Source organism: Vicugna pacos, chromosome 33 (genome assembly GCF_048564905.1).
Source record: "Vicugna pacos chromosome 33, VicPac4, whole genome shotgun sequence".
NCBI classification, from domain to species: domain Eukaryota; kingdom Metazoa; phylum Chordata; class Mammalia; order Artiodactyla; family Camelidae; genus Vicugna; species Vicugna pacos.
The window spans coordinates 16,729,963-16,743,140 of NC_133019.1; the positions used below are offsets into that span (position 1 = coordinate 16,729,963).

The 13,178-nt window shown below is 37.3% G+C and overlaps 1 protein-coding gene across 2 annotated transcripts in view; it reads left to right on the plus strand.

Annotated features, from left to right (window-relative positions):
• ALG9 (ALG9 alpha-1,2-mannosyltransferase) overlaps positions 1-13,178 on the plus strand; it is a 79,122-nt gene that overhangs the window by 26,232 nt on the left and 39,712 nt on the right. For both annotated transcript variants that reach the window (XM_072954174.1, XM_072954173.1), the window contains exons 10-13: positions 1,126-1,280; positions 3,312-3,441; positions 4,006-4,153; positions 5,313-5,442. In XM_072954174.1, the coding sequence (XP_072810275.1) occupies positions 1,126-1,280; positions 3,312-3,441; positions 4,006-4,153; positions 5,313-5,442 (563 nt within the window). The remainder of the gene's footprint in view (positions 1-1,125; positions 1,281-3,311; positions 3,442-4,005; positions 4,154-5,312; positions 5,443-13,178) is intronic.

Sequence of the window (13,178 nt, forward strand, 5' to 3'; positions counted from 1 at the left end):
GATTGTTTACTCATAGAAGAATAGATTTTTTTTTATGATTAAGAAAATTCCGACCTAGAATGTAAAGTTTAAATCTTACATTATAGCCTAAAATATCATGGTAAAATCTTAGAGTGAAAAGTTTGAAAGATAAACTTGTTATTGCAGCTCAGGAATTTTTACCCCCGAAGAGTTTCTGCGGAAGCACAGATAACTGAGGAACAGTAACCGAGGCATTGCTACTGTGGGGTCTTCAATGACTGCCTGATCTTTTCATCTAAAGTTGGTCATTGTAGACATAATGGACACCAGGGGGCGCTGTCTGCCTACCATTGGCCTGTTTGCTTTGCTCATTATCACTAATACAAGCGCAGTAGGGGATGCCTTCACTGTGGGTTGCAGGCTTATCTCTCAGTGTTCATATGCCTAACCACAGGAACTTTCCAGCAGGTGCTTGGGTCTTAGTGTTCATTAAATTCTTTTCATTCTTTCACATGCTTTAAGTACATCTTGGCTTTAATTTTGAGGTAGAGTGGGTGGGTATTGCAGGAGAGAAGACTTGATCAGTAAGCTCCCTTTAAGAGTGTTTTTATATTTGCTTTGAAAGAAACTCTTTGTCATTTGTAGCTTGACAGAAACCAGTGATGGGTTTGAGAATCCAACTTTTTCCCCTCCCTTTGATCTTTAGCTATTTAAACAGGCTAATTGTTGTGTAAGTAAGAAGATTAATGTGTTAAGCAGAACATAGGAATCAAAACACCCAAGAAATGAATTAATGTTATGCTTTTGGTTAATCTTAGGAAACTTCAGTCTTAGTAGCAGGACTCATTAGAGAGAGAAGGCTTTTTGTCCTTCATCCAGTGTAGAAATAATTAAAGTTACCTATTCACCTGACTTTCATTTGTATTCTAGCTAAATACAGTATTGTGCCTTTAAATGTTGGATCTCTTGGGAGAGCTAAGGGGTGTATCTCTCTTTCTACTTGACTCCTTTATTGCATCAGAGAAGATGTGAATACAGAAGTTGGAACGTTTTATGGGGGGCCCTAGAACATACTCCCAAGTTTGAGATCAAGAGAACGTTGAAACTAAACAGGATGTTTTGTTCTAATATGGTGAAAAGTGGATCTTTTTCTGTGTCTTACAGTTCAGAATTTAGGCCACCCATATTGGCTTACCTTGGCTCCAATGTATATTTGGTTTATAATTTTCTTCATCCAGCCTCACAAAGAGGAGAGATTTCTTTTCCCTGTATATCCACTTATCTGCCTTTGTGGCGCTGTGGCCCTTTCTGCACTTCAGGTGAGTTTCAGGGAAATGTATATTGGTTTTGTTCTGTTTCACTTTATAAATCGTTCATAAAGCTTAAAGGCAGATTACAGAATACCTCCACCTAAGGTATTTTATCTGCACATTAGACCCGGTACAGATCATCTTATTAAAGGTTATGTATTGATTGCTTAGCTGTTGATCTTACAGGTATTTGCTGATTACATATTTGCAGTGTTAATTTGTGCGTCATTTTGTCTCTGTTGTCAATGAGAATCCAATTGCTATGAAGGAAATCTTTTCAAGTCATTGTGTTGGCTGAGCACAGAAGGATGGCCCCACAGCAGAATTAATAGAATGCCTGCTCTTCAACTATGAGGCCTGAATAAAGCTCGCTCAGTGTTTGGGGGAACATCAGGCAGTTGGCAATATGGGACAGTACATTTGTAATCCTGGCTTAGAACCTGTCCAAGTCAATTCCCTGTCAGAACTAATCTTGAATGTCTTGGTATTTATGGCCCCAGAAGCCCCAGACTCTTTTTTTTTTTTAATGTGTGCTACCATTTGCAATTGGGAGAAAAAAAATAACAAGGTGGTAAGTTTTTTTATAACACATTTATGGAGATATCATTCACAAACCATATAATTTACCCATTTAAAGTGTTCAGTACAGTGGCTTTTAGGATATTCACAGATCTGTGTAACCATCACTGCAGTCAATTTTAGAACAATTTCATCACCTCAAAAACCCTTTACCCTTTAGCTCCTTTCCCATATCTCCTCAGCCATAAGCAACAACTCATCTACTTTCTGTCTCTAGACTTGCCTATGCTGGGCATTTCATATAAATGAAATCATAAAATATGTGTGTCTTTTTGTGACTGGCTTTTTTCACTTAACATAGTGTTTCAAAGACTCATCCATGTTAGGATGATAGTTTCAAAAAGTAATTTTAATTATGAAAGTAATTGAACTTCAATGCAGATAATTTTTCTTCTACCACTTTGTAAATCAGTCCTATGATCCTTAACAAAACCTCCTAGCATTTTTGCCTAGCATATATCAAAATTTATTGTGGTTGTAACCTAAGTGTTTATATAACTTTATATCCCTTTTAATATAATAATATCATAATGTTCTCTATGTTGCCTATATATCTATACCCATCATTTTAACAGCAGTGTAATGTTCTGAGTTGGATATAATATATAACATTATATAACATGTAATATATTGAATTGGTTATATATAATGATTAGATACAATTTATGTTAGAGTTTAGGTTGCTCACTTATTACAGTATTATAAATAACATAGGATAAATATCTTTGTTTAGGTATTTGGATTGTTTCCTTAGGAGAGATTCCAAAAAATTTGAAAGTTCAGACATATTTATGGCACTTGATACATATTGCAAAATTGCTTTCCTAAAGTAGTTCTAATCTAGGAGGAAAAAAAGGAAAGAAAGAAATCTCACGGAAAGGTGTTCAAAGACTGCAGAATTCATGCAGGGGTATATGTTGTAATCATATTTATCTAGTTTGTGAAGTAGTTTAGCAGATAATTAACAGCAATTTCCTAATGTTCTATGAGAGAAATTCTTTTTTCTTCTTGTTTGGTCATGAGACATTTTGTTGATACTAAAAACTTTGATGAAAACTTGTCAATAAGGAAAGTGAAGGTTAATATTAGTTATGTCAAAATAGATTGAGAAACTATAATATCAAAAAACTACCAAAAAGCCATTTCTGTTTAAATATTTGAAAAAATAAATTATTAAGACTTTAAGCACTAGAGAAATATTCAAATAATTTTTCTATGAAGCTAGTGAGATTTTATTCTTGGCAATCCCTCTGGCTTGGCTGATCTGTGGACAGTTTAGCCGAGCTTGCTTTAATCTGGAATTTGGAGTGGGTACCTCACTAAGTATTTGCAAATTCTCGGACCCTTGATAGAGCCTCTTTTGCTGCTTCCTCCACTCTTAGTGTTCCTATGATGTCTTATGATTGTGTGTATTCTGCAAGGTGTATCTTCTCTTTTCAATACAGTTTTCTTTCCTTCTAGAAATGCTACCACTTCGTGTTTCAGCGGTACCGCCTGGAGCATTACACTGTGACATCCAACTGGCTGGCGCTAGGAACACTTTTCCTGTTTGGGCTCTTATCTTTTTCCCGCTCTGTGGCACTGTTCAGAGGTAGGTGTCTTAAGTTACACTTATAAGGCACTTCATCTTGGGTTTTGCTTGATATGTGATTGTTTAATACAATTCAGCTTAAGCTGAGGGGTGGTGGGGAGGACTTTTCCATAGGGAGAACCTGTGGGCTTCATATTATTACTTAGGATTGACGAGATGATTGAGAATTCCTTTTAGTGTGATTAACTATAACTTTTTTCTCTATTCTTACTGATTTTTCTTCCTTTTAAAAGGATGCTTTTTCCTTTCTAAGGATGAACTATTAAGGAAGCCTTAAACTTGGGGTGCTAATTTGGGGTTCAAGTCTCATGATTATATTCTTCCTTATAATCATTATTTGGATCCAGAATATTAAAATGTGCTCAAAGAGCATGAAAATTAAAAGGTGGCAGGGTGTAGAAGGGCAAGAAAGCAAATGATTTTTGGCAAAAATAGGGCTTCTGCTATAACCATCTTCGTAACTGCAGAGACATTTTACACAGTAGAAGGACATTAACTTGCATTATAATTAAATGTCAGAATCTTGTTTCATCTTTGGCTTTCACAAACTTTTCTCCCCTCCAGGGTATCATGGGCCCCTTGATCTGTATCCAGAATTTTACCGAATTGCCACAGACCCAACCATCCACACTGTCCCAGAAGGCCGACCTGTTAATGTTTGTGTAGGAAAAGAGTGGTACCGATTTCCCAGCAGCTTCCTTCTGCCCGATAAGTAAGTTGCCCTTTAATTCTCAAAGTTTTAAATCAGAAAGTAAAAATAGCAATTCTATGGCAGTGTCTTCTTAATTTTTCTTTACTTTAGATTTTTCACAAGTTTTTGAATAATTCACCATCTCAGAGAGCTGTGGGAACTGCGCTGTGCACCCACGGCCGGCATTTGCTAGACTGAGCGCTGTGTCTGGCAGTGCACCCTGCACCGTCCTTAGCCGCAGGCGTCTGGAGACTCCTGAAAACACCTCGGCCCTGGGCTTCTGTTAGTGGCTCTCCTTGAGGATTCATATTCACATTTTTATAATGAACTGATATTAGTCAACTTCTTAAAGTGGTTTAGAAACTCTAGGTAGAAGAGTATTTTTAGAGAAGAGATGTTTGTCATCCAGCAACAGTGAAGGTTCTCTGCCAATGTAGGGACTCTGGGGAAGCTGTGGTCAAGACAGCCGTTCCTCTGTCCCTCATACTGTCTGTTGTTGGATGTAGCAGCACAGGCTCTGAAGCTCCTTTGCATTTGCTGCTTTCGGGCAGAGAAGAGTCCTATTTAGTGAAGAGAGAAGTCACGTTCAGATGAGTCACGTTGCTCCATTTGGGGACCGGCTTCAGCAGTTTAGCTGGTGATAGTATCTTTTGCTTGATAAAGATCCTGTATCAGTCATTAATGATTAATTAAAACTTGTTTTTTAAGTGTTAACTTTAGCCTTTGCCTTTTACATTTGAAGTAAGTTTCATAACTAAAGATACTTTTGAGGATTACTCGGGAGCGAAGGTCTCCCACAGTGAGTTCTTACATTTTACTCTTCTCTCTATACACCTGATGAGTTTGCTTTAATTTTAATGAGACCCTCTGATCACGTGGTAATTGGCAGTAAACGTTGAATTTCTCCGGTGGTTTGATGGTATGAACACTATTGCAGATTTCACTGCTGAGAGTTGGTGACACGGGTTGAGAGTCGTCTAGTTGAAAATGTCTCAGCGATTTTGGACCGAATTGTGACCTCTGTCTCTGTGCTCCCTGGTTGAGGTTTTAGCAGAAATGCTTTTCCCCAAGTGAAATGTTTTCCACAGAAACAAATTTTTTTTGCTTCTGTATTTCAAGTACGTTTAGCAACACGAGCCCCCTGTGTTTTCCTTATTCTCCTTATTTGTGTTTCTGACAGTTGGCAGCTTCAGTTCATTCCATCAGAGTTCAGAGGCCAGTTACCAAAACCTTTTGCGGAGGGACCACTGGCCACCCGGATTGTTCCTACTGACATGAATGACCAGAACCTAGAGGAACCATCCAGATATGTAAGGGCAATATTCTCTTTATTTACTACTCTGAAAAGACTTCTACCCTTAAAATCTGTTGGCATTCATATCACAGCATTGATGAGATGGGCATTTTTTAGAAAGTGATTTTTTTTCAGGGTGAGGGATATAGCAGCTTTTGTTGAGAAAGAATGAACAGTATCATTTCTATTTTCAAATGACCGCCTTTGTTTTCTATATAAAATACATAATTAAATATGTTTTGTAAGCTGGGCTAGAAATTTTCTTATGTTTAATTTGAATCATCATTTTGAAACACATTCTGAAACTCTTATCACTCCTTGGTCCATTAAAATACTTGGTGTGGAACTTTCAAGTTATCAGTAGACCTTTGACCTATTGGTATATTCTGGTTTGAGCGAATGGACCTTCAGTGAAGGCTGTTCTCATAGTGAATCCCTGAAGCAGTCTGTGTCAGGGCTGTGCTCTTCTGCCCACTCATCTTTACGCACCCTGAGACCCCACGTGGGTTTTATTTCAGTTCCTTAGAAGGATGACACTTTCGCCATTTGACACCTGTAAAATCTTTGATTGTGGAAAAAAGTGAAAGCAATAAACAGAATGTTCCTTTTCCCAGAGACAGTAAAGGATTATTTTATATAATTATTAGAAAGCACATTTTTTGGCAACCTGTCTGTTAAAGAAACATTTAACAGTTTAAATGTCAAATACATTTTGTTCAGATTTTCTTATGTCATATTTCACTTAAAATGTGAAATACTGGGACTTCCAGTTGTCTTCCTAAGCAAACCTACAGCCACGTCTGGCCTTTTGTCTCCCAGACTAGGGCAGGTCAGATTTCTATGAAGACCCCTCAAGGTTATGAGTGAGATTCATACTGTGTGTGCTTTAGCTTATGAGCTATGTATGTAGTCGTGAAATACATATTTGGCTTGGCCCCTAGACAAGGTAAGAGATGTGTTCCCCTAAGTGGCTTATATTGGAGCTTCCTTCTGATTCCTGTAACTATGAAAATACCCCTGGGCAGGATAAGCTGTTGCTGGTCATTTTCATTTTAGCTGCACGTAGCTCCCGAGAGCAGGCTTTGCTGTACAGGGGACCACCTTGGGGACACTAGATAGTCAAAAGGGTAGGACAATATGCTATGATGGGGCAAGATATAAATTCAGAGTGATGTTGTCACGGCTGTTTTGGGAAGAGCAAGTCTAGGGTGGTTAAAAAAAGCATGGACTTTGGAGACAAGTAGACCTGGGTCCTCATCCCAACTCTGTTGGTGACCTTGGGCAAATTACTTAACACCTCTCTGTAACTAATTTCAGTTTCTATCTATGAAGTAAGAATAATGGTACCTACTTTGGAAGAAATAATATGAGATTGGATGTTATATCTCTCTGTCGTATTTAGCATAGTGTCTGGTACATAGATTTTCTCACAAATATTCTTAATTTGATAATGGTGTTTTTGATAGATTAGAGGTAAAGGAACCCCTAAGAGGATTTATAATCTGCCCAAATCTCTCTCTCCTTCGTTAATTTTATTGTTCCCCAACCTAATTTTTATTACAGTCCTTCCAGACTCATTGTTGCTCTTTCTGTCCCTGTGACTTTGCTTATCTTGGTGACTGTGCCTGGACTTCCCTTGTCTACCTTCTTATACTGTCAAAACTCTTCCCCTAGGAAGTCTCTCCCAACTATTTAAGTCCATAGTGAGCAGTTCTTCTCTAAATGCCTTACATGTTTATCTGCATAGCTCCTTTAGCCATCTAATTCTGTTCTCTTATGTGATTTAAATGTTTCTGATATGGATGTCATATTTTCCCCTGTGAGATTGTGAGTGCTACGGGGAGAATGCCTGCCCCTTATTTCTTTTGTATTCACCAGGGCGTTCAGGGTAGTGCTGCATATCTAGTCGTTAGCTTGTATGTGCCTCCTGACTTGAGAGATGAATAGTCATCATTGTTGGGACAGTGGTGTTGAGAGAAAGCTGGCTATAAAATCCACATGAAAAGATGGTCAGCATCAGTAATTATTAGAATGGCTGTCATCAAAAGGTCTACAAATAATGAATACTGGAGAGGGTGAAGAGAAAAGGGAACCCTTGTATGCTATCGGTGGAAATGTAAATTGGTGCAACCACTATAGAAACAGTTTGGAGAGTCCTTAAAAAACTAAAAATAGAGCTACCTTTTGACCCAGTAGTGCCACTCCTGGGTATATATGCTGGAAAAACAAAAACACTAATTCAAAAAGATACAGACACCACAGTGTTCATAGCAGCGCTATTTACAATAACCAGGATGTGGAAGCGACCCAAGTGCCAATCAACAGACATATTTGGCTTAAGAAGATGTGTATAACACACACACACACACACACACAATGGACTATTAATGAGTCATGAAAAAGATGAAATATTGCCATTTGCAGCAACATGGGTAGACCTAGAGAATATTATGCTTATTAGTAAAGTAAGACAGCTAAAGACAAGTACTGTATAATATTACTTATATGTGGAATCTAAAAAATAATACAAATAAATCTGTGTACAAACAGAAATAGACTCATAGACATAGAAAATAAACTATGGTTACCAAAGGGGAGGGGTGGGGAAGGACAAATTAGGAATATGGGATTAGCAGATACAAACTAGTGTACATAAAATAAGCAAGAAGGACTTGATGTATAGCACAGGGAATTATACGTAATATCTTGTAACAGTGTGTAATGTAATATAATCTACAAAAAGAAAATAATCTCTATGCTATACACTTGAAACTAATACAATATTATAAATCAACTACAACTGAAAAAAAAACTACAGTGGCCTATTGTACATTTCTTAGGCTTCAGTTTCTGGTTGTCTCCGGTTAGATAATATTTCCATATTCTCTGCTACCAGACATTGTTAAATTTAAGTGGCTATATTAGCTTTACCCAAAAGGTGCAGATTTTCCAGAGTATCTGTAGGAGTCATCAGAATGCTGGCTGGTAAAAGGAGGGACAGATAAGTCTGATGTGTGGTCTGAGTGTGTAATCTCATTGTGCTCGTACACCTTTCTGTGGTCGAGAGTTTTTCTGCAGAGTTCTCTCTGAATTTTCCTGCGTGGTGGGGGAAGTGCCCTTCAGATCCAGCCCACTCACCCTTGACCCTTTGGAAAGGAGGAGAGTCATTTGATGGCTCACTGTGAATTTTGCGTGAACTATGATCAGGGATTAGTTTCTTTCAGTTACCTGTTTACAAAGATACTTGTTTTCATTTGATGATGAAAGTAAAAAACATTTATTGTATAAAATAATGAAAGCTATCAATGAGAAAAAAATCATCTACAATCTCATTATCCCAATATTAAACCACTGTTAAAATTTTAATGTTTTTTTTTTCACTTTTTTCTCTTGCATCCATAGGTGCATGTTTATGTAAGCAAAAATCTCAAATATTTTTAAAAATAGTGTTGTAGTTCTTTAAGAAATAGTGCCAGCATCAAGACTGGTGGCCAAATAGCTTTGCCCAACATATAACAGCACAAGCTGTACTACATTTAGGTTTGCTACTTCTGGTATCATTCCTGGGTTTTAAGTACCAGTTCATTCAAAAAGGCAAAATAGTCATATTCTCTGTCTTTCTTGAACATGCTGAATAGCAGCATTATTTTTATTTGCCTCTTGGTTCTGAGTGTCAGATTTTAGCTAACCCTTGGCTTCAGTGCTTAGTGATTGGGTCTGTCTCCTGTTTCTAGTCTGAATGTAAACTAAGAAACGTTCATGACCTCCTGTATTTCACTATCATCTTTTACCTCTGAGTTTATCAAGCATTAGGAGCAAGTGTTTGTGAAGGTGCTGTGACTTCTGCTGCATTGTTGTAACTTCACTGCAGCATTAATATTTTTTCACTGCATATTTTTGCATGATAGGTACTGAGTAGCTGTTGAGTAGCCCATTATTGAACAGGTGGCATTTTTACAGTGGTACCTGCCAAGATTTTCTGCCAGAATCAAGGTGTGAATTTAGAAGATAGACTCAGTGTCTCTTCTTTATTTCTTGACAGATCCAAATTTTAATTCACTATTTCAAGGTGAATGATAGCCTTCTGGCTTCAAATCTGGTATCTGATTAGGGAGCTACCTAGTCAGTGGGATAGAGTTTGGAGTTAAAAACACGTGTTCAGGAGGGAGCCTGCAGTTAGACTTTTCTCTGACTTCGACTTAATGCTAAAGCAGATTTTCAGGAAGCTTGTCCATCTGTTATCTTTGAAAAAATAAAACTGATCATTGAATATTTCTCCCCAATAGTAATACAGTCAGCTCCACTATAACATGATATAAAATTGCTAAAAATGCATGGAAAATCACAAGGCTTATGGGGAAAATGAGATTAAGGGCGCAATACTCACGAACTTTGTCAGTGACACAGAAAAAAGATAGGAACCTAATAAAAACAGTAGCATAATTTTATATATGTTAAATAGCTAAAAACGCATAAATGCTACAAATGTATGGCACTTTACCTTGAAAAAGATCTCAAGTTTGCTTCTGGAAATGGCACTGGTAGGGCTGCAGCTTGCGAAGTAATACCAAGTATGGATGGTGTGGCTCATAACACAGCGAACTGAAGAAGCTGGGAGGTATTTCAGTGCGGGCTTGAATGCGCTTTGTATACCCCAGGCTGATGCGTTTAACTGGGTAAAGTTTTCTGGATTCACCTAGTTTTTCTTGTGAACGCATAAGCAAATGTAAAAATTGAATTATGCTCAAATTGTTCCCTAATATATCAGTTGTGTTGGAACGAATTTGCATTTTCAAAGCCTATCTTGCAACAGAACTGGCTGTATATTCTTGTTTTTCTTTATCCCTGCTTTTACCACTTACCAGGGGAATGAATTATGGATTTGGAAGGGAACTTGAGATATAAAAGTCTATGATCTCTCCATTTTATGAGTGAAAAAACTGAGGCTCAGAGAGGTTGTAACTTGACAAAGATTTGTCCTAGGATGAGAAGCTTGGCTTTAGGATTCCCCAGTATTCGTTCCACACATGTTTATACCATGTGGTGTATCACTTGAAGACATGTTTTCATGGAATGGTTAACTGTTCTTTCATGTAACAGGGCTAAATAGACATTAATTGGCTAAATATTACTTTTTTAGGAAGTTACTCTCCGTTTCTGGAGCTCTGTTAGCGTGTATGCCAGGTACTTTATGTAGTAATTGTTGTATTTACCAATCAACAGAAATTATCGGGGTCCACTCCTTTTCTTTTTCTTTTTCTCTCTCTTTTAATCCTTTCTCCTAACCCTTATTGGAAATCCTTATTCAAGGAGAAAATTAATTACCCTCTAGATATCCCTACTAATTGTTATTAGCCCTAAGAAGCAAAGCAAGCAGATTCAAATTGCTGTATATTATGTGCAGTTCGAATAAGATTAGAATCCACTCATAATTTAAGTTAAGACTGTTCAGAATGCTTCTTTCAAATTAATTCCCTGGTATACATTGTGTTGGCATTTGGAAATGATGTTTTCATGATCTTTAGTAATTGAATGGCCAAAAATTTTTACCTGTAAGTTTAAGTTTTTACACTACAGTAAATTTTTACTTAGGAATTTAAAGATTCAGTCAACAAATATGTATTTAGCAAGGCTTTATGGGAGACAGTAAAACTGTAAGACAGTGTGTGCCTCTGGGTGACAACTCCTTTTTAAAATTTAATTTAAGTATGTATAAAAGAAGGAAAGAAAAGCCAGAAAAATATCTGAAATCTTTCGCTATCGAATGTTTCCTCCTAGGCCCCAGGGTTCCTCATAAGATAATATTAATGCCTGGCAGAATGATGTAGTGGTGAGAGCGCTGGGCTGAGAGTTAAGAGAGCCTGTGATTCTTTTCTGGGATTGAATGAAGTGTGTTTTCTTCTTACATGACTTTGTGAGTTTCTAAGACCCTTGAAATAGCTTTGCATCTCTCCAGTTTGCTGTAACTGCACCTGGAATCTGGTTCCAGTGTTAAGATTTCACTTCATCCCCATTACCTGTTCTCTAATCACATATGTCATGGTGGCAAGTCTGACCTTGAGACATGGTTCCTGAGCCCTGGGGCCTGATGGCCAGAGATAGAAGTCTGTCTGCTGCTTCTGCCTGACAGAGACGCATCTCTGTGTCGTGCTACCTGAGTGTGACGCTGACATTTGAGAGCTGAGAAGATGGAGCTGCAGACTCCATCCCTGGCAGGATCTCTGTAACAGCTGATGGGGAAAAGCTGTGAGAATATTTATTATTGCCCAGCTCCCCTTGGCCCACTCCTCACCCAGCAAAATGCACACCTTGTATTATCGATGCCTTGACCTCTGTCTCAGGCCTTTTCTGTTCTTTGAGAGTATGTATTTTTGTTTATATCGGAGGTGGTATTGAATTGTCATCTTTAACATGTAACATCCTTACATCTTACTGATAAGGTGTAAACAATGGAACATTGATTATCAGTAAATTTGTTTGTATTCCCCCACCACTACTTTTTTTTTTTTTTGGTTTAGAGGTACTGATTTTTTCTACTCCAAAGCTTCTAGTGGGTTGTTAGAAACTGAAAGAAGTCACATTTCTTTCCAAATGAGTCTTAAATGCTTGTATTTGACAAAATTTTAAACTAAGGGATATTTTTAGCTTCGACAGCTGGTTGATATGTAGCCTGTGACTAATGAAATGAAACACATTTTTGTTTCACGATCATGTGTTAATGTCACCCTACAATTTTGTTATTTTTGATGCAAGAAAGAATGATTAAATCTGAAGAAACAAAAAAATGAGCTTTTTGGTTACACTTGAATGCAAATTTAAATCCAGCTTTTTGATTTTTGAATTGTAGATGATGTATGTGGTTATGGAGTGTGGTCTCAGAGTTTGCACTGAGCTATTGACGAAATTGAGAGAAGAAGCTCTTCTTTCTGATTCTGACTCTTAGATCTAAGATGCGGGAGTCACTGGGTGTTACCAGGGATTCAAACTGAGAAATCTCAAACTAAAAATAGTCACAGTACAACAGTATATATAGCATGATCCAGATTTTGTGAACAAAAATCTGCATCTGCAAATAAAAAAGCCTGGGACACATAAACTAACAGGTTAATGTTGATTTTCGTGTATGGTAGGATTATAGGTGATTTTTTTTAAATGCATTTAAAATATATTTTTATAATAAATTATATTTTACTTCCATAATTTAAAAAAAACTACCATAATAGGGGCTATAGATATCAAATCTTTGAAACTACCAAGAAGATCTCTGGTAGGCTTTACAAACAGTGCACAGCATGTGGCCAGCCGACCTGGGGTTTCTTTGTCTTTGTGCAAAAGAACTTTCAACTCAAAATTGGGAGATAGTTTTTGGGTTTTTGGGTTTTTTTTTTTTTTTTTTTAGATTTTCTGTTAAGTAATTTTTGCCTCTTAGCCTTCTGGCCTCTTAGTTAAGTCATTTCAGTCATTAGATCTAAGACCGTTTTTGCTGCTCTTTCTGCAAACTAGGATCTAGGTCGCCTCAAAGAAATAAATGTAGTTACCTATTACAAGTTATGAGGAAATTTTTTTTTCAAAACGTGTAACTGAAAAAGGATGCTGCTGTGGCAAAGAAACTATGAAGTAATAAGTTAAACTCTTCCAGGCAGGAGAGGAGTTAAAGAATTAAATAAAAATTGAAGTAAAATAATTTGCCTATTGTTGAGGTTAGGACGAAAGGCCTTATCCATCCAGTAAGTGTGCCACAGACCACCTACT